Raw genomic sequence first — 26851 nt, 5'->3', positions numbered from 1 at the left:
TTGGAGCGCGTTGCTATGAAACACAAACGCATCATTCTACCAGCACCCGTTGGTGTGTAACTAGCTAACTATGTAATGGGCAGGGTGCACCGGCTAGCCAGCAATAGCAGCAGCTAGCATTAATTTTAATACCTGCTGTAGTTAAATAGTCGGCTAGTTAGCTTCAACCACCATCAATTGGTCAGCTATTCTGGCGTTGTAGCAAAATAGCGAACATTAGCTTGGACCTAACAGATTAAATAAAAAATACGAGGTTTATACGTTAATATGTTTAATAATTCTGTTTCTAATGCAGAATCAAATGTAAATTTTGGTCACGACCCAATATGACGTTTCTTTGTGTTTAATTTATTTTTTAATAAAAGCTAAGTGTAAGCTAGCTATAATAACATTAATCAATTCCTACATTGTGGGTTGGCTTTGCGAAATGCTTTGTTTATATTGTCAGTGATACATGGCGTGGTTAAAAAACAAAAATACACAGAGTACACCTTTATATTCTTCCATAAAATGAGAATAACTTTATTTCTAAATGCTGTTGCTCTCCAAAACAAAATAAAGTCAGTTAATTAGATAAGTTATATATATATAGTTAAGCAGCCTTTAATGCTGTGTAGGAGATTTTGATATAAAAATGTAAAATTATGTATGACCAGAAAAGAAGATGATTGCAAATCCTAGAATTGATTAAAACTATGTGGTATGAGGAAAAGTAACCTAACCTCAGCAGAGATCTAGATAACACATGATTGTGCAATCACTGACACTTACTGTCTTTTTACAGTCAATTACACAACAATTAATGCAATGCAACTCTCCCTTGACCCAGGCTCATTCCAACAGTGTTCTAATAAAAGGCATTACATCATGCAAGTAGGTTAGAATATAGGAATTCAATTAAATAATTATAATTAAGTATAATAATTGTGGTAGACATGCATTGGAGAGGTTATAGACTGATAAAAACAGGATTTTAGACAACAAATGTTGGGGGTTGTGGAAGATATGTTTGTGTTTTTGGTGACTTAAAAAGTTAATATAACATATAAGACTCAGTTCTTTAGAACTGTAATGAAAGAATAAATTATCCCTACTATCTATGTGTCATAAATGATGGGAATACTTCTAAAAATAGGAGTATAAAACAATAATCTCCCTTGTTAGCAGAATGAGGCATTGCACTTAAGCATACCGCTTTATAGTCCATCCTATCTTTACTCCTTCTAAGTACTGGCAAGAAAATGGTAATCAAGATAAGTTATGTTAAGAATGTATAGCAGATCCGTCCATTATTTACTTTACTTTCCAGTAACTAGAACTTTCTTTTCCTGGAGGGTAAAAAGCCCAAAAACAAACTTGCGCATCATGCAGAAACTCAAGCTGCATTCAAACAGTAGAAGAAGAGATTTAAAGGTGAAATGTAGTTTTTTTTCATCCTAAAGGTTAGATAATGAAATACACTGATATATGGTTGAAGTTGAAGCAGAGTCTAAAGTCTGGTGCGTTGGAGTCTTCAACTTTACTTCTACTTTTCCTTTGAACTCAATGCCTCAGAGGTGTTTACCTTTCACCTAGTTTACACAGACTGCTCCTGCCTTCCTCTGTCCTCACTAGCTGTTCTCCCTCACCGTCTAATGTTATCAGCTTTACATTTCCAACATGCTAAGTTGTAAAGATGTTGTTTGGTCCTTATATTAAGTAAGTAAAAAAAACAATTTCAATTGTATTCAGATAAACTTTGGAACAGACTTTACTAATCATAGCTCCATCCCCTTTGTAATTACTCTATTATATTTGTCTTTATCTGGAGCTTAATTGAAAATATCACTGCTAAGCTCTGTCGTTGATTGGCGCTCTCTTTTTATAACACAGCTGTAAAAACGTTAGCTCTAAGTGAATTGTGAATCAAAGATGCAGGGATGCTAACATGCATTTTATTTAAAGGGATATTCGTCATAAATTATGGTGCGTCTCCTTAATGTGAAAAGTACTTAATTGTGCTGTTCGTGCAGGCTTGATCTAAACAGCTGAATGTCACCGGGACCTGTGGACGATCGGGGAATTTTGTGTGTATGTGTGTGATTGTGTGTTTGCCTTTTTTTTAAAGCACACATTAAGCTCAGACGTGGCCTCCACAGGGTTGCAGTCCAGCCGTGTCAGAGTGACTAAACCTCAGGGCATTATCCATAGCCTATTTGTGGAGGAAAATCAATTCCCTTTGTGAAGAGAAGGCAGTTATTGCCTTAAACAAAATAATACACAGTCACATCAGCAACCAGTCAGCGCTTTCCCATCAGACTGTATCAATTTTCAAGCTGACTTTGCGTTCGAAAGGACTCATAAATAAAACGTCTCTTTTTGAGTCTCCTTTTTAAAAATGCTCGTGCATGAGATGGATGTGTTTCTGCAAACGCACACATTCAAAATTATGCAATTCATCATCAGTTTCATGAATCATCTGTGAGTGCTTTCACAGAGCTTCAGGATCGGTCTGCCGTCAGCTGCTGCAGATCACTTTTTACATATGAATCGTGATGACAATTTCTCACAAAGCATAATGGATTTGCTGTCGGCTGTTTACATTGTTCATTCCTGTTTATTTATCTTTTTAGCAGCTCGCATGCTGCTCGCAGTGTCCTGTAATTATGTGGGTCATTTGGTTGTATAAAAGCAGCTGTTTAGACGTTCATATCCATGAGCCCCGGGTGGTGATCGGCCTCCTGGGTGCAGAAATGTCAAAGTTGAGGTCTGATCGGATGCTTTTTTCTGTATCTGAAGGACATTTCCATTTTTTATTTATTTATTACAAGATTATTACTAAATTTAAAGAGAAGCCACACAGTATGAGGTCATTTACATTCATGTGAAACCTTGAAGACAGTTTGACCCCAGGCTGATCCTGTTTGTTTACCCTGCCAACAATGCACACCAGACATTTAAACAGGTCTGTTTGTACTTATTAGCATGATTTTCCAGCTGTTAGCAAATGTTAGCTACTTAGGAATGTAAGTATTTGTTCATGTTTACCTTTGCCCCTGAGGTAGTAGTAGTTACAGCATGTTTATTGTGTCTAACATGTCTTCAGGTTGTTGTCTCACCATTTAAACTGACAGTTTATTCTCCCTCTCGTCATCCTGCACAGTCATCATGGCAGAAGCCCACCAGGCGGTGGCCTTCCAGTTCACGGTCACCCCGGAGGGCATCGATCTGCAGCTGTCCCACCAGGCCCTCACTGAGATCTACCTCTCGGGTGTTCGCTCCTGGAAGAAGCGCATCGTCAGACTCAAGGTACCGCCACTGTGGTCTGTTAAGTTTGCTCGGCCTGTCAGTCAGTGTGTGTCCCACAACTGTCTAAAATAGTCCCAGTCATACTTACATAAGCCTCTTTCTCTTGGTTATTACTGCTTTTCTTTCTGCATGTCAGCACAAGAATCCGTGTCAGAGCTTCATGCTGAGAATTATATATATTTTCTTCCCTGGAAGGTTTTGTTTTCAATCATTCTCTGCTCATTCTTCATTCTAATTGCAGTAATTTGTTGTGTTCGGGATCCTCATGCCTGCTTTAAACCTAAATGCAGTTAAGACTGTGATTTAAAATGAGTCTCTCTTCTCTCACACGAACAGAACAGTGTCATAACAGGAGTTTATCCTGCCAGTCCCTCCTCCTGGCTTTTCGTGGTGATAGCAATCCTGGCTACCATGTACACCCGCTCCGACCCCTCCATGGGACTCATAGCCAAGATACAGGAGCACCTGCCTGTGAGGTAACACGTCACCTGACCCCGTGAAATGGTTAATAATTGATTGTACATTGTGACCCAAAGAGATCTGTGTAAACACTTGTTGTTCTTTAAACATGCCTTCCCATTCTTCCTTTTTCTTCTGTCTTTTTTGTTGTTTCTTTATGTCTCTTTTTTATGTCCTCCCCCTAAATACGTTATCTATTTGCGCTTTATTTGTTCCTCCTCCTCCCCTTTCTATTTTTAAAATTCTGTTATTTGTTTCGCTAACTCTTCTTCCCCCCCCCCCCCCCTCTCTTCATCTTCCTCCCTCCGTTCCCAGCCAGTCCATGAGCACCCAGTGCCAGGCGTTGGTGTCAGCAGTGGTCTTCAGCACCATGCTGTGGCTCCTGCTCATCTTCACCATGCGTCTGTGTCTCAAGCAGCTCCTCTCCTACCACCGCTGGATGTTCGAGCAGCACGGCAAGATGTCCAACACCACCAAAGTCTGGGTGGTGAGTGTTGTTTCGCACCTTTTTGCATTACTGTGACCTAACCTTGCACTTTCCCTACTTCTGTTAGCTTTAGCTCATAGTCGCTTTATTAAAAACACCACAGTTTTTGCTTCATTAGACATTTGATATTCTGCAAAACTACTTTAAGAATACAGAAAACTAAAAAATAATAAGCCCTATGTGTGTCCTCACTGTGGCATTCTGATCATGTTTCGATGCCAGGCGCTGGTGCGGATCTTTTCTGGCAGGAAGCCTCTCCTCTACAGCTACCAGGGGTCGCTGCCAAACCTGCCTGTGCCTGCCATCAAGGACACAGTGAAGAGGGTGAGACGTCACAGGAAGCAGAGGAAATGACCACACGCTGACTTCTGAGCATGAAACAGATGGATCGCTTTCTCACATTTAGCAGTTTTTCTGCAATTGTTACTCAGCATTTCCTCTGTTATTGTCCTGGTTTTTAACTGCATAAAAATACACGGTCTCTTCCCTCCTGATATTCTTCCTCTGTGGGTGTTAATTTATGGTGATTTATTGGTCGTGAACATTTTCCTCTGCTTCTGTGTTTTTGTTCACAACATTATAACTCATTAATATTCGCTGATTTTAATCTTTCGCTTTAGTACTTGGAATCCATGCGTCCGCTGATGGATGACGAGAGGTACGAACACATGACCAAGCTGGCGGCGGAGTTTGAGAGCAGCCTCGGTAACCGCCTGCAGTGGTACCTCAAGCTTAAAGCTCTCTGGTCTGCAAACTACGTAAGTGTTCGACCTCGACGCTCTGCTTCAGCGTCGCTACTTCACGCGTCACTTTAATGTCCGAGAGGAAATATAAAATTCCATTAACAATGTATATCTCTGTGAGGTTCTGCGGTGTGAATAATTCATCCTGTCTGAATATGTGAGGGATTTCACTGCCTATGAGCTTTCTCACTAAGAGCTTTGAGTGTGTTTTAATTCTTCAGGTCAGCGACTGGTGGGAGGAATATGTGTACCTGCGTGGACGGGGCCCAATTATGGTCAACAGTAACTATTATGGCATGGTATGAAAATCCTTCTATCTGTTTTTGTTCTTACTGTGTTTAATGTTGCACATGTTGACTCTATCAGGACTCACAGGTTGATATATACAGTTTTATGAGCTTTAAGATATTAAAGGATTTATTTTGTTCATCATATGTGGGTGTATGTTTTCCACAAGGACAGAAACTGTCTGTTTATGTAGCCCCAGCGTTAACCAGCGCCGGGACGAGGTGCCATTAATAACGCGGATACACTCACATAGAAGCCACCTCGCGTAGCGGAGCTGCTGCCGTCACAGATAACGTCGGCCAGATGACCGAGGCTCCGTTACGCTCCGTTAATTTGCTTCACGTCCTGCAATGTGAATATTGCACATGTGCACTTCGCAATTGTTAAACGATATATCGTGCAGCCCTATAATCAACCCATAGATCAAAGGGAATCATAGCAATAAAAGCTGGGTACGATCACTAGAGAGTGGTTTAATCCTGTACCAACTACTTAGAAAGATATGCTTCTCAGTGTTAAACTTGACTTATTCTTATCAACTAACATTCCATGCTGCCTCCCCCTTTTAAATTAAAGAGTGAAAATGTATGCTTCCTTGTGGCTAATGTATATAGTTTTGACCTATAAGTATGCATTGGCATGTAGGTTTGAAACATGGGTATCCAGGTGAATACAAACAAAATATTATTTGTGCACATGGCAACCAATGACTGTATATAAAGCTGGACGACGTGTCTCCATCTCCTCTCATTGTACAAAAGTGAAGCTAAAACACCTTCTCAGCGGGCGCTGCCATCTGTACATTTGGAGCCAGAGTGTGAGCAGTAGAGATCGGCTGGTGGAGCCGTAGCATTGACGCTCTTCCGCTAACCAAAAACACACATTTAAGATCTCTCATGTCTGCACAGCCTGCAGCAGAACAGCTTCTTGTGTTGGTCTGGAGCAGACGTTCACAGATATGGGACCTTCAATGACTGTAGTGATTGTTTTAGTTACGTCTCCTCTCGCTGTTCCTCCTCTACTCTGCTACCCTGGGAACAGAACGCTGCAGGAGCCGGATTTGTCGACAGAGCTGTCAATCATCCTTTTTACAGCATGAAATATCAAATTAACTAAAGTTGTTAGAAAAATGAACACTTGGATGTAAATCAGCATAAGAACAAGCAATAATGACAGAATGTTTAAAAAGATTTATTTGACGTGTATTTTGATTTTATAGTTTGACTCATCTGTTAACATGGAGGAGGCGGGCTTTATGAGCTATACTGCAGCCAGTCAACAGGGGGCGATAGAGATGCTTTGGCTTCACTTTTAGGGAGCTGACATGTCGTCCATCTTTTTATACAGTCTATGGTTCGAACATGTATGCTGATGGGTAAACATGGATATATTCTTCACTGGAGTAATTAATATCACATCATTATGTTTGATGATCTCCTCCTCCTGACTTCCTGTCTCTGCTCGTCCTCTCCCCAGGACTTCCTGTATGTGACTCCCACTCCCATCCAGGCGGCCAGGGCCGGCAACACCATTCATGGCTTCTTCTTGTACAGACGCAAACTCAACAGAGAAGAGCTTCAACCTGTGAGTTGACCCTAACTGCTCAAACCTCAAATATAATGCTCTTGAATGATCACAATAGTCGGATGTATGATTGTGTGAGCAACATTCATCCATCAGTGTTTGTGTGTTGTAACTGTTTATTAAAGAGAGCATGTGCATCACCATTTGTTAAGTTTTCCCTCATGTTCTCACACCATCTCTCACCCCTTCCTTTTGTACCCCTCTCTCGCTTGCTTGATTTCTCTTTATTCACCTCCCTCATTTCCTCTCACTCTTCTTTTTTTTTTTTTACTCTCCGTTTCCTCCCTTGCTCTCCTCCCTCTCCCCTCGCCTTCGTCTCCTCCTCTCCGTTTCCCAGATTCGTATCCCCGGCACTCTCATTCCTCTGTGTTCAGCTCAGTGTGAGCGGCTGTTCAACACCACACGCACTCCTGGAGAGGAGACCGGTAAAGACACTGACCTGTGTACACACACACACACACACAGACACACACATGGACACACAGGATGTTTCACACAGTGAGGCATGTCTGAACATGAGCAGCTAACGTCGAGCGATGCTGCCTCAGAGACGATGAGGCATACTGGAGGTGTTTAGACCCTCTTGAGTTTAAATATGAGAGAGAAAATAGTGTGAAAGACGGTGTGCGCGCGCGTGTGTGTGTGAGTCATAATACGTCTGCTGTACAGCTTGTCCTGTCATCTCTCATCTGTCTCCTCCCGCCTTCTGCTCTCATCTCAGCTCTGTCTGGCTTTCTGGAAAGTGTCTGTCTCTAAATAATGTCTATTTTCTTCTGCCCACACATTTTTCTTTCCTCTTTTCCTTGTTCTCTTTCTATTCCATCTCAACACTGTCTTTTTTATTTTTCCTTCCTTTCCTTCTTTATCTACGCTCAGTTGTTGTTGAGGTCTGCAGTTCCTTGCTGTTCCTATCAGTTTGAGCGGATGTTTGACACTTGTCGAATCCCTGGAACAATAACAGGTAGTATTTCAGTTTTTACAGAGATGGCCCAATCCTAGTTTAACACCTTTTATTAGTTGAATTAAGAATTTTAAATGAAGCTACATCTCTGTCTCATATATATCGGTAATGCTAATTGCTCATCATGTTTATAAGCTAACATCTTGATACTCAAATTAGAAACTACATACAAAGAAACACAAACTGCATCCCTGTTTGTGTTACAGTATGTCTTCATTCCTTTATCTGTTCAGTAGGTCTAAGGTTGTCCCCGTAGAGTTATTTCTGTCCTCCAGGCAGCACGAGTAAGGCCAGGTCAGCCTCAAGCTGTCTGCTGAAGCTTTGTAAAGTAGAAGAGAAGTTTATCCTTAACCATTTGCCTTTGTTGAATCGAGTCAGATTGCTGATTTTTATCAATCTCATGTTGAAATGTTTTGACCCTGTGCCGGCACAGCTAGCAGGGAACGTTCCCGTAGCACTGGCTAACATTACCTACAAGTTCTAATTACGTTTGGAAGAAAACTTTTTAATCTAATACTCAAAGAACGTTTTAAGGATGTTTATCATTTCAAATAAAGTTCTTGTAACGTTAAAACTTAGACAAAACGTTTTAACTGCAACATTCTAAAGATATCTTCAGGATGTTATTGAGGCCTGGGACGTCAGAACGCCTTTTATAAAACATTTGCTCACATAAAAACAAAGGTAGAACATGCTGACTGCAAATTTCTTAGGATCTTTTCAGGATGTTAGTTTGGCCTGAACTATCACAACATGATTTATAAAACGTTCCTGAAATGTGATTTGAACATTCTCACTGCAACGTTCTCCTACTCTCTCCTAAAAAACTTCCAGCTCAAAACTTTACCAGAACATCGCACGTAACATCCTCAGGACTTTCTTAGAACAAAACATTTCTAGCTGCCAGTTAGCTTTACAGCCTAACAATACTGAGGTCAGGGTTTGTGAGTCGGTATCTTTTTCAAAAGTCAACCAAGTCAAGAATAAGAAACACTTTTCTAAAACCCAAAATAGACACAACCAAACAGCAACACTCAACAAACAATTAAAGAGCAGCTCCAGTCATGTTGTAAGACATATAAAATGCTCTGCTTGAAATAATAAATTGTGTCTGACATGTTTTTTCTGCCAAATACGTTTAATTACCTTGTAAAAATCCTCCCAAAGCATCTCCTCCTTCTCCCTCATTAAAAATTCCTGAATCTGCATAGGCCCCGCCCACTATGCAAACAAAACACGTTTCTGCCATCGTTTAGTGGCAACTTGTTGAAACTCAGCTAGCTTGAAATGTAGTAATTAATAGTAGTAACGTTAATGTTAGTAGTCAGTAGTACTTCTCCATTCATTTTTATATTCCAACATATTTAACCTGCTGCCCAAAGCTAATATAGCCTTTGTTTGTGGCCCCTGTCTCATTTAAAGTGACAAGTGACATTTTATGTTACCAAGTTTCTTCAAAGGGCTTTATATAGAAAATCAGTTATAAGCAAAATAACCAAATATAAATTTGTATTTTTATTTTTCCATAGCCAGGATTTGAATAACACACACACACACACATAAACCATGATCTATTTCATGATAGGCTATTCACTCAATAAACCAAATGTTAACACTTTCTTTCTTTATTGTGCAAAGACACACTGCAGCACTGGCAGGACAGTGACTACATCGCGGTTTACCACAGGGGACGCTTCTTCCGTCTTAAGGTGTACCAGGCCGGCCGACTCCTAAACCCCAGGGAGATAGAGTTCCAGATTCAGAGGATCCTCGATGACCCTTCACCTCCCTGCCAAGGAGAAGTCCATCTGGGAGCCCTGACCGCTGGAGACAGGTTAGTGTGACAAGACAGCTTCGCTTTAACTACAATGACCACACTGCATCCTTTATGTTATATCGTCATTTTCCTCTGAATTGTTTCCCAGAATTCCATGGGCTAATGCCAGGACGAAGTATTTCAGCAGTGGGGTGAACAAACGCTCTCTGGACTTCATCGAGAAAGCCGCCTTCTTTGTGACCCTGGATGACGATGAGCAGGGCATGATGGGAGAAGACCCCGTGGCTAGTTTAGATCGCTACGCCAAATCCTTGTTGCACGGGAAATGTTACGACAGGTAATGCTACACTAAACTCATGTGAATGTGTAACTGAGGAAACAGCTTTTGATGTTGATTTTGGTGTCATTCTTGTGCAGGTGGTTTGACAAGTCGTTCCAGGTCGTTTACTACAAGAATGGAAAGACTGGTGTGAACGGAGAGCACTCGTGGGCTGATGCACCCGTGTTGGCACATTTATGGGAGGTGAGGAGCTTAAAGAAAAGTAGGTGCGCTGTTGTCTTTGGTTTCTGAGAAGACGTTTTAAAGTTTCTGTGTGTTCCCAGACCACGCTGGCCACCGACTGTTTCCAGCTGGGCTACAACACAGAGGGTCACTGCAAAGGAGAGGTGGATAAATCACTACCACGGCCACAGAAGCTAAGCTGGGAAATCCCTCCAGAGGTTAGTTTTTCCATTCACACATTTCACTTAATTTCTTTACTCCTGTAGCTAATTACCAGCATTTTGCCTTTCACAGTAAGAGGGGAATTCACTTCAGGATTGCGCCGCTTTTGCGCACGCTAAACCCGTGCAAATGACACAAAAAGACTCATTCTGGAAGCACACGCAGAGGGTTGAATGCACCCCAAACATTTCTATGCATATATTGTCATTATTATTATAATTGGGAGACCAATCAGTCCTGGGCTGTGTGAGGCTCAACCCCAGCACACGGGGACACACTGTCCACATGTGTGGAGACGGTCTGGAGCCGTTACGCCAGACGGTGATTATTATATGAACGAGCCGCTGTTACGCGCTTCTTTAAAAAATGAAGCTACCTTACAGACAGTTAAAACAGTAAAACACCTGTCGAGTCTGGCCTTCACAATAAACCGAGCTGCCCCCTCCTCTCCCTGCTCACCATCGATCTGTGCATGGAGTTGAGATGCGTCGGTGTGCGCTACAGCTTCTCTCCACAATCAGACAGAAAACAAGAGCAAGCTGCACGGGTTAGTGACACTCTATGGGCGTGTTTGCGATTGAATATCATCAGTGCAATTTGTTTTGTGAATCGGAACATGAGACAGAAAAGATGGCGGTGGCAAATGATGCAGAAAAACAAAAGCTCTGGCACTCACAGGATCATATATGACTGACTTTAATGTGGGTCACGGACGTACGCACAATTTATGGAGCTATCAGCGGCCACAATTCAGTCCTACTGGATTCCCCTCAAGAGTTGACAGCATCTCAGATTTATGCTATCACCAATAATACCTTCTTTTAAACCCCATTGTATTGGGCTATTGTACTATTTTGGCAACATTTTCAGTGATTAATTCTGATTAGACTTATTTGGATGTAGAGAAACTTTGATTAGAAGATCAATACCACCCTCATCTGTAGGCTAAATATCAATGTAAAGGCATTGGGTGGTTATCTTAGCTTAGCATAAAGACTGGAAGCAGGAGCTTGAGTCTATCCTGAGGTCAAAAGTGAACATACCAGCACCTGAAAAATGTATTTTTTATACGTTTTGACCTACTTGATCCAACATGTACACGCTGAAATATAAAAACTAGAAGTTGTTTTTAACAGTGCTGAAACTGGCTGCAATATATTCCTGGAGTTTCCAATTGTTGCCTTGTACGCTCAAAGTTACATCATCACTCAAGCTACTGTAGCTTCATATCTGACTGTTGTATCATTCAATAACTCTCAGCAAGAAAGGGAATAAGTGTGTTTGTAAAATGTTTCAGTTACTACTGGGATTATTTAAAAGCTGACTAATTACTTAAATCAAGAAGGAAGCATGTCTTATTCTTTTGACACCACAGTGCAGTGGTTAAAGGTTTCTCAGCCCTGTTTGGATGTGTCTGTCTCAGTGTGAGGAGCAGATCAACCAGTCTCTGGACGTGGCCCAGGCCCTGGCTGACGACTTAGACTTCCACGTTTTTGTCTTCCGAGACTTCGGCAAAGGAAAGATCAAGAGGTGTCGAGTCAGTCCAGACGCCTTCATTCAGATGGCAATTCAGATGGCCTACTTTAGGGTGAGTCTCGCTCTGATACACAGTCCACACACAAACACACTCACATGATCAAAAGGAAGGCGGTCTGTCTGTTGCTCTGGCTTTGCACTCTGCTCTTCGAACTAGCATTTGTGCATTGGATCTTATTATGTTTTTGTTTTTTTACCTTTTTCCAGTATCGGGGGACGTTTTGTTTGACGTACGAAGCCTCCATGACCCGTCTGTTCAGGGAGGGCAGGACTGAGACTGTCCGCTCCTGTTCCAGTGAAAGCAGTGCCTTTGTCCGAGCGCTGGAGGGGGGAGAGGTGAGTTTTTTAACTTAAATTTTTCATAGCATTTTGCAGGGTAGAACGAGGTCAGTTTACATCAGAGCCAGACATGCTGGTACTGTTTATTACACAGGGATATCAACAGCAATGCCTCGTGTTACAGTGAAAAAGGAGGGAAAAGAGGTATTCTGTATATTGCTTTAAACAGTGTTTTACGCACTTTTAGTTGCGTCCCAATCAAGGGGCTGCAGCCTTCGAAGGCCGTATTTGAAGGCCAATTGCGTCACAGCAGCACGTCGAAGGCTGTCCCAATTCGAAGGCTCCTACAGATGCGGCCGACAAATGCATGCTCTGTTTCCCGGGCCACGAAGGGTCCATCGGATGCATCCTTCGCGGCCCACCGTATCCCGAGATGCATTACGCGCCAATTCCAAAGAAATGGCGGACTTTTATGCAGCCGAAGAATACACTTTTAAATGTAAACGTTTTTGGTTTCAATTCAGTCGAAAAGCTAGAGATACAAATGTTGACGAAAACAAAAGAGCCCTTGAAACAAATTATCTTAAAAATAATAGGTTAACTTACTTGACGTTATGCTAGCTAGTTAGCCTGCTAGCTACCTTTTACTAGGCGACAGGAGCTGCGTTTGGTGAGGCAAGGGTAGACCAGACCGTCTGATTTCAGTAACGGTCTACGCAGGCTATGAATGGAGCATCCTCCGTGGACCACCTCCTTGGAAGGCTGCAGCCCCTGGATTGGGACACAGCTTACTTCACTTGAGTGGCCTGATTAGGTGTATTAACTGCTGCCCAAGTATAATTGCCATCTAATTTTAACATATTTATATAATAAAACGGATTAAAACAGACTGCTGATGAAACTGTCAACAGAGCAGGCACAGAGAAAGAGGGCGAGAGGGGAGAGGTGCTGTGTGCAGTAAGAGAGGAGAGGTGCAGGTGTGTGTATATGTGTGTGGAGAATATAGGTAAGCAGTTTAAAGCAGTTTGTGAGAAAACACTTAAATAATATACATAATAAAGTATACTTAAAAAGGTGAGATAGCACACATGCACCTTAAAAACATGTTTTTGGAGTGTTTCCACGACGTCAACTGATTTTCCTCCTAATTTTAATCCTCATGAAGCTAATTACCTTGACCAAAGGTTCAATAGGAAGTCTGTTTTAAGGCTGTAGGATTATGCAGACTGCTAATAAATGTATCATAGAAATAGTGTTTGAGTGTAATGTTTTGTTCCTTTGCCAAACCAAAATCTGGCCATTACTTGTTATAAGAAATCCCATCCAACAAGATCAAATGCTTTGACAGCATGTAGGCTGAGAAGGACTCAACACGTATTTCCTTCTCCTTCCTTTATAACCGGTTTGGTCCAAATCTGTCAGGAAGACGCATCATTATTTTCAATAGACTTCAATACAATCCGCCCATATGCTTAACAACACAGTGTCTATTTGTAATGTGTGATATGCCAAGCAGTCATGCCCATCATGTTGTTCTCCACCAGTCAGCAGATGTGTGCAGGCGTTTGTTCCGCGCATCGTCAGAGAAGCATCAAAATCTTTACCGCTTGGCGATGACTGGAGGCGGCATCGACAGACACCTCTTCTGCCTCTACGTGGTGTCCAAGTATCTCGGAGTGGAGTCTCCTTTCTTGAAAGAGGTGGAATTACTTCACTTATACGAGACTGCTCTGTTCAAAACATTAGCGACTGCAGCAAACTGATGCCTTCTTGTGGGTATTCCAGGTGCTGTCTGAGCCCTGGCGGCTATCCACCAGTCAGACCGCGATGCAGGTGCAGCTGTTTGACTTGGTTAACCATCCAGAGTACATCTCCTGTGGAGGGGGCTTTGGACCTGTGAGTGCTCACCTTTTTTTTTTAAATTGTCTGTGTTCTGATCTTCATGATCTTAAGCAGCCATGATTAAAAATCCTGCCTGTGTCTCTTTCAGGTGGCTGATGACGGTTATGGGGTGTCCTACAGCATTTGCGGAGAGAACAGGATTAACATCCACATCTCGTGCAAGCACTCGTGTCCAGAAACTGTGAGTTTATAAAAAGTAGTAATGCACTGAATGACAACAGCATCCTCCAGACATATTCATCGTCTTTGTTTCCCTTCCAGGATGCCCACAAGTTTAGTGCTGAGATCAGAAGAGCTATGCACGACCTGCTGCAGCTGCTGAGCCCAAACCAAAAAGAGCCCAACAAGACAGAAGAGAAACCACCAGAGGTGAAGAAAGACCAGTAGGCTGTCACTCTCAGGGGACAGGGATGCTGAAGGGAAGGTGTGCAAGCATAAATGTAACACAATGGAGACAGGAGAGACAGGGTGTTTTCCCCTGATGCATCAGGAGAATTTTAAAGCCAGATGATATTCAAGAAACAGCTCGAGGGGTGTGTAGGGGATGTTTTTACTGACTAGCATCAGTATTTTTGTGTGGTTATTAGCTGTGTGATAGGTGTGTGAGAAGGGAAACGTCCATAGAATAACAAATCAAGAGTTATGATTATATGGAAGCCCATTGATGCCAACATAATACAAAAGATCCTGTAAATCATTTAAATGAGAAAGTTTTAAATAATGACTTTGTCAAAATAATGGTTTGGTATCTCAAAATAATGATTATGTTTTTCAAAACACCAAAAGTTTCTCATTAATTTGAGATACTTGGGTATATATTTAAAAAAAAGTAATTATTTGAAACACTAAGACATTATTTTAATGTATTACACGGCTGTGTTAAATACTTGATTCTGATTGGTTAATTACGGCATTCCGAGGTCTGCTATTTCTTGATAACAGTCCGTTGCTATGAAGAACAAACCGTTGCTAGGGATGCGGCTCTAATGACACAATCCGAATAAAAACTGTAATCATATTAATCCGCCGAAAGAAGTCCGGTAAATTTGAGGTCGGTTTGTTTACAGAGGGAAAAAAAAAGAAAATAGACAAAACAGCGGAGCAAAAGCATTAAAAACTGAAGGCTACGACGGAGAGATCTGCAAAACTGAAGACGGCACGTGAAGTAAACAGAACACAGTACGGTATGGGGCGGTGTTTTAAGACGGTGAATGGGAAAGAAAATGTCAACAGACTCCGACAGTGACGAGACAGAAACCCTGTTTCAGGGGCAGCGCTGACTCCTGCGTTCCCGTTCAACTTGTCTTACGTCACCATCAGTGGAAATGTTTCCATTTAACGTGAGTAAAAACAGCTCGGTTAGCTCATTTTATGAAGGCTACAGAGTTAACCGTTGCTATGGACGCAGTTCTCATTAGTGTAACGGACTATTTTTAAACAGAAATATAATCATTTTTAAATTAATAAAATCATTTCCAAATCAGTATTTCGTGTCCTGCTCCCATTCCGCAATAACAACTCACTCACTATACATGATCACTAACTTTATCGTCATTATTTTGAGAAAGTGTTCTCGTTATGACTTACAGGATCTTTTTTTCTCATCCTGTTTTATGGGCTTTAGCAAAATCAAGTACACTACGGTTTATTGGTTTTGTGTCGTTTTAGCAGTCAAACGACTGAAACGCTGCTTTCATAAACCCTCAGTGTAAAAGTAATTATTGTGACATGCTGTTATTATTATAAAAGGCCAGTATGAACTGCACCAACACAAAGGTTTGGGCAGAAATCCCTAAAACGTCACCCTTGGATTTTAAATTGAAAGTGCAGTATGTTTAGACACCATGACGTTACACTTGTTTTATGTTGAATTAATGCAGTTGGAAGTGTGATACATGCTGAGGCTTTGGGAGGAAACATGCAGGGCTGTTGAGGTGATTCCAGTCTGCACATTTTGAACGCAACATTGCTGTAACAGTGACACCAGGTATTTAAAGAAACTGGAGGTCTGTGACTTCTCCGTGTTTACTCATCGCATTTAGATCTGCTTTCTACAAACACATGATTGTACTGCTGTGCTGAGAGTGCCAGGCTGTTTATACATGTAGTGACATTACATGGCTCTATTTATCTCATATGTTCGACTAGTATTATCTTCAGTGCCAAATCACCCAGGAAATAACGTTTGATTTATTTTTACAAACATATTTAAACTGTACATACAAACTAAGAAGTTTTTTCTTCCAGTGTTCAGTAGGCATTTCAAAGTTACTCCTGTTATTTCACTGCCTTCTATTAATCAGTTGTTTTTATCACTGTGTTATTGAACAAGCACCAGAACAATGCAAGATATACATATGAACATCATCTACAGGTATTTAGTCTCAAGCCGTGCTGCAGGTCAGATGTGGATCGAATTTTATGTGACATTTTGTAGCCAAACCGTCTGATTCAAAGGATGGTGTGTGACCAGTGACGCAGACTCCTCTGTTATTCTCCTTTGATTATTGCCTTTATTGTTTCACTCCACATCAGTTGGGCTTGTCTCATTGTGTTGCCTTTTTTAATGCAATATAACGAGGGAACATAAAGTCATTCTTAAAGAAAAAATGTGTTTCTTTTCTTGCCTTAACAAATTACACCACTGATTTAACATAAATGACTGTGTCTTCCTTGTCATAACCTGGCACCTTCATTACCTGCAATGCAACATTACCGCAGACATCACTTAAAGGGGCCATATCTTTTAAACGGATGGTCTCATGTTTGCTTGGGTTTAACGTTTTTGGGTCTTTATTGCTCACAGTAAAAAAAGTGAAAACTTCATAATTCCGTGTTTTTCCAGAGTTACATGTTTTAAAAACGTTGTTACAATGTTACAATTTTATTCAGCAGACGCTTTTGTCCAAAGAGAAATACATCTGAGAGTTAATACAACACAAGCAACGTTCAAGACAGGAAGGAACAGAGAAGAAAAATACTTTGATTAAAATATGTATACAATTTTTAAAAGGAAACAAACTTCACCAACGTGATTCAAAAACACATTAGAATAATAGAAAATTTATTGCATAGCTAAAATAAGTCCCCTTTATTTAGATTTTTTTTTGTTTTTGTTTTGGCCTCTGATGTCTTTATTTATAGCGTTGATAGTGTTGGAAAAAAAGGAAGAGAGAGTGGGGATGACACGCGGCAAAGGGCCAAAAGTGGGAGTCGAACCTGGGGCAGCCACATCAAAGACGATAGCCTCTGTAAATGGGCCGCTGATTTAAGCTAGAAGTTCGCCCTATCACCTGTCACAGACTTGAGATCCCATTAAGATGAGGACTGTATTCATCTGTTTTTGTGGAGTTTGCATGTTCTCCCTGTGCATGTGTGCGCTCTGTCCAGGTACTCCAGCTTCCTCCCACAGTCCAAACACATGCCTGTTAGGTTCATTGATGACTCCCCACGCCCTAAAATTGCCCGTAGGCGTGAGTGTGAGCATAAAAGGTTGTCTGTCTCTATGTGTCAGCCCTGCCATTGGGCAGTGACAGTCTTCAAATTACATCAGTCTTTGTACATTTAAGTATCCCAGTTGTGATGTCCTGCTGGACACTGCAGATAGTTTCATTGTGGCAGCTTCACTTTAAACATTTATCATCAGTTTCCTTCTTTTCTTTTTTCTTATGGAAAATCTTCCCATCAGGCTGGACCCTCCACTGAAGCGCCACCCCCTCATACTCTTTTTGGAGCTGAGAGGCAAGAACAAAAATTGCATTGACAAACCAAACCTATATCCCAGATAGCTTGTATTTATGTACATGTGTACTCTGGTGTTAAAGAACAGCTTGACTTCTACCAAAGCCACAAACATGTTACATTATCATCAGCAGCACAAGAAAAGTTAGAGATAATGAAAACTTACTTCTTTCAGAATGGCTTCACTCACTGATGTATCCATGAAGTTGAGTGAATCTGATTTCATTTCCACCCTCACAATGTGCCTCTTTTTCTTTTCTATGCCTAAACAAACAGAAATATCACATGGCATAGGCAGTATGTTTAGTTTATTATGTACTCAATTATGTTTGGGATGCCTTTCTTAAAATGGTGTGTTAACTAACATGACCAATTCAGAACCAGAATGTATGTCAAATCTATCGGGGAGGTATGCTCACCTTTATAGCAGTAGAAATGGTGTGCGTCAGAACAACCTCTGTCCCACCACTTGTTTGAAATACTACTAAACAACGCACACACTCCGTCATTATTTGGCTGACCATGTGCCCAGTATCTGAGGGAACTGTTACTCTTGTCTGACCATTTCCACTCATCTCTGAACAAACCGATCCAGACCAAGGATGGCGACGGCCCACTCTCCTCAACTGTTTGCTGTAACACCTGATTTTCAGTCTGGCTCCTCACTGTGGCCAAGTCTTTGTAATTCAGTCGACAGTACTCTTGGGCGTCACTCCACGACTTCTCTTGAAGAACAACATACATGCTGCCGGACTCCTTTTCTGTGAGTAAAAGATAAACATAAGAAAATATTTAAATATGTTGAGATGATAAAAACATACTGTTGTTACACTTTGCACCTTAAGGTGCTTAAAGAAATACTCCAGTTTTTAAGTATATTATTGTGTTAAAGTTTTAGGAGAAAAAAAGAACGGTTTAAATTGAAGCGATAAAGGCTGAACTTTATGTCTTTAGTCCTTAGTATGAGCTAAAAAAAATGTTTGTGTCAAATCCTACAATTCCCAGAATGCAACTTGATATCTTAAAATAGAACTGTGGTACATGAAAACACCAACATCTTTTAATCTCAAGTTTGCCTTATCAGAGATAACCCTGACAACAACATTCAGACATTAAAAAGCACCCTAAACGCACAGCAGCCATTTTTTTGTCATCATGCTTATAGTAACAAATGCTGATATAATATTGTACTGACAGCCAACGTTAGCATTCAACAACTTCCAGCTAACATTTCTGTTCACTTCTGTTACCTTTCCTATTGTTACACTTTCAGCTAACAGTACTTCCTAGCTAACGGTAATATTAGCTAGGAAGTGGATGAATGCTAGTGTTAGCTGTTGTCTGACTGGCTAATGACTTATCAAATATGTTATTTACTTAAAATGTGGTCCAATTTTCCTCTCGATTTTTACTGTTGTATTATATTATATATATATATATATGTTTATATGTTGTTATTGTATTTCTCAGTTGCTGTTCGATCTGGAAGCAGTGACGTGATGACGCGGGGATAAAAAAATCTTTTTTATGGAATCATCCAGGACTGCTTCATGGGGATTAGCCCCAAACAAAGCTAGGCTATAGCAAATAGTTGCTTAGCTTAGCTTAGCACAAGAAAGTAGGCTTTAGAAGTCTAAGACAATAAATGATAAGGCACACAGTCCCCTAAAAATCAGTCAGCCTTATTAAATATATTATTACATATCAAACAGACATACGGGTAGGTGAATTTTGTCAATATTTATTCTAAGCTTATTGTGTAACTAGTGTCAAGGGAGCGAATAAGAAGAGGCCATTCAGAATCAGGATGAGTGACATCACAGCAGCCTGTTTCTGATTGAAGGAAAGGGGGTGTTTAAAGAATTGATAGTGTAATTAAAGCCATCTTAGTTACCTTCCTGGCAGACAAAAGGCAGTTTTGTTTCACAAAGCGCACTCAACCATTTCCCATCACCCCTCATGCTTCCACAGTGATGAAAGGAATTGGGTGTAATAGCCCAGTTGGTGAATTCAGCTAATCCGTAACTTGTCTGAGTTTCTCCCACAGACCAGAGCCAGGACGACACGTTGGTCTCTCTCAGACCGATCCAGATCTCCTCCTTTAGGCCCATGGCTTCTGTCATGTCCACCAGCCTCTTCATGTCATCATGGCTGCCGATGGTGGCGAGGTCATCGTAGTTCTTTCTGCAGAAACTCCGGGCCTCCTCCCAGTTCTCTTTTTGGTTCGTGAAGTGATACTCTCTGTGTGAACACAAAGTGACACAACCTGCGGAGAGAGACATGCGGCAAAACAGCGAATAAAGCAGAACGTTTTACTTTAACATGATTCCTTAATCATTCAGCACAAAGTCACATACCTGAAGATAGCAGCACCATCAGCAGAGGAAGCATTTTATCTACGACATAGAGGATATAAATGTTATACAAGTTGTTTTACAAATCAAACACTTTCTCACACGGGTTTACAAAGAAGAAAAATTCCCAGAAACACTACATAACTGTGGACATAACCCATGTGTCCTCAGTGATAGCTATAACCATTGCTTCATATTAACTACATGTTCGAGTATTGCTCTAGGTATGCCTTTTTCTTTTCAGGCTAAATATCCAAATTATTCTTCTTACCTGGTGAACAGATGCTTCTTTGTAACAGGAAAGCGCAGTTCTCCCTCTTTATACATGTTGTGGTGTTTAGGTCATTCCAAAGAAGCTTTCGTATTTGTCTTTATGGAAATGCTGTTTGCATACAGCATTCACACAAGGATATTTGCATCTCCCCAAAAAGTGTATCCACAATGTTGTTACAGCAAAGTGTCACAAATGTGTATGTCATGAATTTACCTACTGGATAGATAGACAGATAGATAAGTGATAGATTTGCTTGCTTCTGTCTCTGTTTATCGTCTGCCACCTGTCTTTTTGTCTCTTGTTTCAACAGTGAGGTCAGCCTCAAACCCTCCGCTCATTATCCCGCTGGTCAGACTTCAGCGTACGCTCCAAAAAGCCGCAAATAATCCACATCGTCTCCGTCCTTCTTCTCCAAATCATGCCCTCCATGCACACACAAACCCACACACACACACATTTTAGTCCAAGTCACCCAAGAGGACCCCTTATATAAAGCTCTGTCTCCCCTCTGGTCAACACTCCTCTCGCTTTCATCATCATTGAACATCCTTCTCTGCGGCTGTTCAGGTATGTGATTTGACTTTTCTAAACTTTATTGTACATGTTGTGTCTTTCTTTCAGCCACCAAAGCAGTTCAGGCTGGTCTGTTTTTTACGTATTTTTTAACTCTTCCATATTTTTATCTGGCACAATCAGAAGAAGTGCAATCGGTTTGTACCATTTCCAGTGAACGTGTGCACACTTGGGTTTGATTATAACTTCTAAAATTATGTTATTGTTATATGAAAACACTTGCTATATTTGTTCAAGCCCTTATAATCAATCAATCAATATTGTTTTAATGTGTCAAATCATGTGTAATGTGAAAGTTGTTGCCCCCAAAAGAGAATTAGCAACAAATCTACAGCTGCTCTTCAGCACCACAGAGCTTTTTTTTTTAGCATCTTTTAGCTTAGTGTTTTAATTTTCTTGAATCACCACTTTAACATTTTGATCCACTCTCAATGGTCTCACATCTCGCAACCCCCCAAATGATCAACTGTACGCTACCTGCCGCATACCAGTCAACAGACGAACACCAAGTTAGCAACTGATGTTAGCTAGGGAACATAGTGGAGCATGGCTAATGAGCCACATATTTCTCACAGGGAGTTGGTGGAGACCAAAAACAGAGCTAAAAAGAGAGTTAGTTTTGGACTTACATTGATCATGTGGCATAAAAAAAGACTCCAAATGAATTTCAACGCTGCTCCAAGTGGAAGCTGTTTGCTAGGTTATATAGCGCTAATATGTCAGTGTTGTGTTTACCCTGCCCTCATGTGGCAAAACTATTACTGTGCTTTTTAACACTTAAATAACCGCAAAAGATATCTTATTAAACTAGTACTTCCTCCTTTTTTTATTGTGAAATGTTAGACTCAATAAATTTAGTGTCTGCTTGTAACAGTTCCTCATTGAAACCATATCATGCAAATATTGAGAGAAAAACATAAATCCAAGATACCATGTTTTTTATTGCTGTACCAAATGGAAAAACACTGGACTTGTGTGCATATTCATAGACATTTTGGGCCTACTACATTTGGTAGAAATGTATGAAATTTTCTATTGATCAAAGCATATTGAAATTAGTAATGCTCCCTCCTGACAGGTTATTCTTGGTACTCTTGTCCCCTCCGTCCGCCTGTGACTCTGCGGCTCAGTTTTTCCAGAAACATTCAACAGTGAAGCGATGTGCTGAATTCCTCTCTCAATCCCTCATCTGCCTTTTGTCTGTGTGCCCATGTTTATTCACATTCACATGCTCATGCGCTGAGATCTTGGCTGAAAGATAACTGTGAAGGGATCTGAGAGACTTTGTGGGCCCCAGTGCTTGATCTATCATGGTAATAGGCTCAAAGAAAGGCATTCTGGGAAGGCTTCCAGTTGTTTGAATTGAAAATAGTGTTTTGAAATTTGGTCTTTTGCCTGTGTCTGTCATTTTTCTGAGTTTAACTAGTCAGATGATTTGGAAAGATTATCCTTTACCTCCTGTAACACTGAAACACACTGTAATATGTATATATACTACAGAAGTAATGGGCTCCATGCACATTTTGACGTCCCCTCAGTTCAGGGAAACTGCAAGTAGATCAAATGATAATAGAGGACATGGCTGGTGTTAATAGCAGCCAGACAACCAGCTTAATTTCTCCATCCCACATTCTCTCTTAATCAAATTAAAGATGAAGGATTGGCCAGCTGATACCTCGCTCCTATCCTGGGTAACAGGACACTGCCCCGGCCCGTAGTCCCTCTGGCCTCTTCTATTCCTAGATCATTAGCAACAAATGGCCTTCCCCTTGATCTTCCTCTTTGAACAAAAGCACTCACCTCCATTGAACCTACAATACATCTTCAGTGGAATGCAGGAATAAAAAATATGATCAATATTTTTGCGACATTGGTAAAATTCGTTCATTTAAATGTAGTGTTAAAACTACCATTCAATACCATTGTGAGCTACCATTCTGAAGCCTCACCACGTCACCATGTAACTTTTGTATTATTTCAGAGCCAGAAGTGACTTGCACAGCAGGATGGCATAGTAATCAAAGCTATATGAGGTTGGGCCCCACGGCTAATTAGATAGCTAACCATCATATTTCCCATCGAATGGGATAGTTTGCTTGGTGGTTGCTGACCAGGGGTTGTTTGTTTGTTTGACCAATTGAAGCCGAGAGAGCTTGTGGAACGTAGCACATTAGCCCCTTGTTGGCACACTAACTTGAAAAGAACTGGGTAAAGGTCTTCTCATCACTACAGCCCGCTGTCCTCTCCACAGGAAAAAGACAATAACAATCCTGACACCCATGCCTAGATGCCACAAATCAGTCACTGGAGTTGAAACACTGAACAGGCTAGGCACAGTGAGAGAAGTCACCAACCTGCTAATCACTGCTAATATTTGAATAAAATAGTTACTGAACGGTAAAAAAAAGCTGTAACAAAGACTTTTTGCTCATTCTGTTAGTACAATAAACCACACAGAGAACCATATAAATAATCAGATATTAAAAAGAAAAAATCCCCAAAAGGCATTAACAACACAAACACCGACAAGAGGTTAAGTTAAGTGACCGAACAACAAACAGACAGTTAGCAGCACACACCTGTCACTCAAGGCGACCACACTATCATTTTAATGGGTGAGTTCTATAACAATTCACCCATCTTAAAGTTGTCATGATTAGAGACATTAGCTATAGAGACCAAAACCGTTTTTGTACCTAGCTATAGAAATGTTAAAAGCTGCTGTAAAGTTGGGCTTCTATCCATTTAACATGGGTCTTTATGGGGATTGACTCGCTTTTGGAGCCAGCCTCAAGTGGCCATTTGGGGAACAGCAGGTTTTGGTAAATTTGAGTTTGCTTCATTTCTCAGCCCTTTGGGGATGCCACTTGTTGTTAAAAACTATAAGAAGAATAACAGAGTAAAACTGATCCAGAAAAAAGTTAGACAGCAACATCAACAAGTTAGCTAATGTTAACAACCATAAACTAAAGGCCATGACAGACAACGTAAGGCTTTAGAGGCAAATCCACTCAGAGTGTTGTTTTGCTGCTAAAATCAGTTTGTAGAACATTTTCTGCAAAAACACATCCTCCAAATGTATCCAGTTGTAACCATTTGTAGCAGATCTACATTTACAACAGTTTTGATTTTCTTGTAATCGTTTTTTGTTATCGTTTTCTCTCCAGTGCCACCATGTCTGATTTAGAAGATCATGGAGGTCATCCGGAGGGTAAGGCAAGGTCAATTGATTTATCTGCAGTTTCATTTTATCTCTCAACTCTAATCACTATTTCAATCTTTTTTTTTGTCACTAGAAGAAGACGAGGAGCAGGGAGAAGGGGGTGAGAAATGTTTCTGGGAAATACAGATTCAACACATTCAAATTCAAGCTGTAACACAAACCGGTGAAGAGTCCACACAGAACCTTTTAATGCAAATATTAATTTCCATATTGTTATCAGTCTAGTGTTTGCTTAAAGCTGTAAAGTTTCATTCAGGATCTAAATCCATCAGCAGCAGCAGCATGGTGAAACAGGAACTTCAATTCAAAATGAACTGGGAAAACCTATGCTGCCCAGCAGGCACATTACCAGTGTAAAACTCCTGTTGTAGAGCACTACACAAGTCATAATTATGAACTTTGGCTATAAACTGCGAGTTTTCTAATGTATGAAAGCTTCATGCAAATTTGCTTTATGCCTCTTTTGCCTGTTAAGAGTTTAACTTGGTAGTTTTATATGTTGTGCTTTTTTTCGTTGCTGCTCTGGCTGTCATGTTGAAGAAGAACGACCAAAATACAAGTAAGACTACATAGCAAAGCTTTAATTTAAAAAAATGCTCGTCAAATTTGAACCATAAAATCGTTGCAAAGACATTAAAACAATCTGATGATTTTAAAAAAGAAAAACTAAATGTTGATATCCCTTCATGTTTGTTTACAGACCACTGGTCACACAGCTTGCTGCACCTAAAATCCCAGAGGGGGAGAGAGTGGATTTTGATGTATGTACCTTCAAAATAGTCGTAATTGAAACACTTTGAACGCAATAAACAACATTCAACAATCTTTTTCTGCGTGTTTGCTGCTCCCTGTTAGGATATCCACAGGAAAAGGATGGAGAAAGATCTCCTGGAGCTGCAGACTCTTATCGATGTCCACTTTGAGCAGAGGAAGAAAGAGGAGCAGGAGCTGATTGGACTGAAAGACAGAATTGTAATGTCTTTCCCCGCTATTTATTATTGCTTTAAAGAGCTGTGAGGAAATATACAGCTATCATGGTGTTTCTGTTACAGGAGAGCCGTCGGGCAGAGAGAGCAGAGCAGCAGCGTGTGAGGGCTGAGAAAGAGCGGGACAGACAGACACGGATTGCTGTAATAAATGTTCAACATTGCATTACATATGAATCCACACGTCAACAGTCCACTCAGATCACGATGTAAACACTTTCGCAGGAGGAGAGACAGAGGAAAGAGGATGAAGAGGCCAAGAAGAGGGCAGAGGATGAAGCCAAGAAGAAGAAAGTGCTCTCCAACATGGGAGCCCACTTTGGAGGGTTTCTGGCCAAGGTACGAGAAAAAGATTTGTCTCGTATACATTCTTTCTCTTGCCCTCTGAAAGCACCACTCTACATGAATTCTTGTCCTCCTTGAAAGAGCATTTTGTTTTTCCTGCAGGTGGAGCAGAGGCGAGGCAAAAAGCAAACTGCGAGGGAAATCAAGAAGAAGACTCTAGCAGAGAGACGCAAGCCGCTGGCTATTGAGCACCTGAGAGAGGACGGCCTGAGGTCAGTTTCAGACCATTTAAAGAGCCAGCTTCATGTTGTGTAAGACTGGCACATGCCATTTAAAGCTGCTGCATATCAAAGTAGCTACCTTTTTAGATGCTGTATACTTCTGTCACATCAAATTGTTGTGTTTCAGAGAGAGAGCCAAGGAGATGTGGGACTGGATCTACGAGCTGGAGTCGGAGAAATTTGACCTGACTGAGAAGATGAGGAGGCAGAAGTACGAGGTGAGTCATTCAGCTGAGGAAACACAAAAGGTAGCCTTTTAAAAATGGCTAATTTGTGACGTCAGAATTTGTGTATTTTTCAGATCACTGTCCTACTGAACAGAATCCAACATGCTCAGAAATTGTGAGTGAATCTGCTTGTCTCAATCTAGTATGACACTCCTACGCCAACAAGAGAGAAAAAGTAGAGCACCGTGGGGAGCTACTTTGCATCCACTCAGTGGGTTCCACTTTGCAAACATAACACAGATGGACGACAGGCATAAACACAGGAAACAACAAACTAAACGCTCTGACACATTTCCCATCTTAGGTAGGAGATGCACACATCTAAGAGAGAGTGATAGGGTAGAAAGGGAAGTTAGTTAAACTACTTGCCTTCTTGTCATTTTGGTGCAAACTATGACTGTTCATAATCAACTTTTTTGTTTTTGTTTCAATGCAGCAAAAAGGTCCATGGTAAGGGGAAGGTTGGAGGACGCTGGAAGTGAACTCTCAAAGGAGGCACGAAGAAACAGACGGCTCAAAAGTTTCAGTACGAGATTGCATCAATTTTGCAGTGTTCATCACTTGAGCTAAGACACGTACAGTATGTCAGATTTTTGTGTGACACTCATTGAAATACACTCATTTGAAATTGAACTTAATAAATGGCATGTTTACATAAATTTGACATTAACTATATGTGTCATTTAAAATAGAAATTAAATTGAAACATCCTTGAAAATTGAAACAATAAAGATTGACATCTGCTACAAACAAGGCCACTCGCAGGCTGGTAAACTTCCTTATAAAGCAAGCTTAATTTCTGACTGCATAACATAAAGTATAATGCCTCTGCTGTCAATCAATCTGTTGCATATCGTGAAGGGAAAGCTGCAGAGATAA

At 40.8% G+C, this 26851-nt stretch overlaps 3 protein-coding genes across 6 annotated transcripts; 2 read left to right on the top strand and 1 right to left on the bottom strand.

The window, feature by feature from the left end:
* Positions 1–3147: 3147 nt before the first annotated feature.
* On the top strand, positions 3148–16614 carry LOC138593048 (carnitine O-palmitoyltransferase 1, liver isoform-like). 4 transcript variants are annotated; one of them, XM_069663875.1, is made up of 19 exons: positions 3148–3288; positions 3625–3764; positions 4063–4234; positions 4457–4558; positions 4855–4992; positions 5199–5276; positions 6742–6849; positions 7187–7274; positions 9449–9644; positions 9736–9924; positions 10005–10110; positions 10191–10307; positions 11735–11899; positions 12055–12187; positions 12437–12452; positions 13688–13826; positions 13912–14022; positions 14117–14209; positions 14290–16614. In XM_069663875.1, exons 1-19 carry the CDS (start codon positions 3148–3150, stop codon positions 14413–14415), a joined length of 2358 nt encoding a protein of 785 aa, XP_069519976.1. In that variant the 3' UTR covers positions 14416–16614. The 4 variants fall into 4 exon arrangements, with proteins under 4 accessions (XP_069519976.1, XP_069519973.1, XP_069519974.1 ...); XM_069663872.1 differs by lacking the exons at positions 7187–7274; positions 12437–12452 and adding an exon at positions 7726–7810 and having other exon boundaries at positions 12055–12183; positions 13671–13826; XM_069663873.1 differs by lacking the exon at positions 12437–12452 and having other exon boundaries at positions 13675–13826.
* Positions 16615–16862: 248 nt separating this feature from the next.
* LOC138593049 (macrophage mannose receptor 1-like) lies at positions 16863–20161 on the bottom strand. The gene is made up of 5 exons (XM_069663876.1): positions 20127–20161; positions 19664–20035; positions 18189–18530; positions 17936–18033; positions 16863–17762 (listed from the first exon to the last, which is right to left on the bottom strand). Exons 1-5 carry the CDS (start codon positions 20158–20160, stop codon positions 17652–17654), a joined length of 957 nt encoding a protein of 318 aa, XP_069519977.1. The 5' UTR covers position 20161; the 3' UTR covers positions 16863–17651.
* Positions 20162–20937: 776 nt separating this feature from the next.
* Positions 20938–26638, top strand: LOC138593177 (troponin T, slow skeletal muscle-like). The gene is made up of 12 exons (XM_069664064.1): positions 20938–20964; positions 24138–24181; positions 24267–24293; positions 24734–24752; positions 24894–24954; positions 25049–25165; positions 25246–25323; positions 25405–25518; positions 25627–25736; positions 25873–25963; positions 26047–26087; positions 26409–26638. The coding sequence occupies exons 2-12, from the start codon at positions 24145–24147 to the stop codon at positions 26452–26454; spliced, it is 741 nt and encodes a 246-aa protein (XP_069520165.1). The 5' UTR covers positions 20938–20964; positions 24138–24144; the 3' UTR covers positions 26455–26638.
* The last annotated feature ends 213 nt before the right edge of the window (positions 26639–26851 follow it).

This window comes from Semicossyphus pulcher, unplaced genomic scaffold (genome assembly GCF_022749685.1).
Source record: "Semicossyphus pulcher isolate SPU_LCO1_2020_fin unplaced genomic scaffold, fSemPul1.0.p SCAF_16, whole genome shotgun sequence".
NCBI classification, from domain to species: Eukaryota; Metazoa; Chordata; class Actinopteri; order Labriformes; family Labridae; genus Semicossyphus; species Semicossyphus pulcher.
The sequence above is the reverse complement of the archived record's forward strand: the minus strand, read 5'-3'. Positions and strand labels throughout refer to the sequence as shown.

Bases quoted from the DNA above. Each gene is read 5' to 3' on its own strand.
- LOC138593177 (XM_069664064.1), top strand. From the start codon at position 24,145: ATGTCTGATTTAGAAGATCATGGAGGTCATCCGGAGG. The intron at 25,964-26,046 runs GTGAGTCATTCA...TGTATTTTTCAG, and splicing joins TGAGGAGGCAGAAGTACGAG to ATCACTGTCCTACTGAACAG. The intron at 26,088-26,408 runs GTGAGTGAATCT...GTTTCAATGCAG, and splicing joins ATCCAACATGCTCAGAAATT to CAAAAAGGTCCATGGTAAGG.
- LOC138593048 (XM_069663875.1), top strand. From the start codon at position 3,148: ATGGCAGAAGCCCACCAGGCGGTGGCCTTCCAGTTCACGGTCACCCCG. The intron at 3,289-3,624 runs GTACCGCCACTG...TCACACGAACAG, and splicing joins AGCGCATCGTCAGACTCAAG to AACAGTGTCATAACAGGAGT. The intron at 14,210-14,289 runs GTGAGTTTATAA...TTTCCCTTCCAG, and splicing joins AGCACTCGTGTCCAGAAACT to GATGCCCACAAGTTTAGTGC.
- LOC138593049 (XM_069663876.1), bottom strand. From the start codon at position 20,160: ATGCTTCCTCTGCTGATGGTGCTGCTATCTTCAG. The intron at 18,531-19,663 runs GTAACTAAGATG...TTTTACTCACAG, and splicing joins GCCTTTTGTCTGCCAGGAAG to AAAAGGAGTCCGGCAGCATG. The intron at 18,034-18,188 runs GTGAGCATACCT...CTGTTTGTTTAG, and splicing joins CCATTTCTACTGCTATAAAG to GCATAGAAAAGAAAAAGAGG.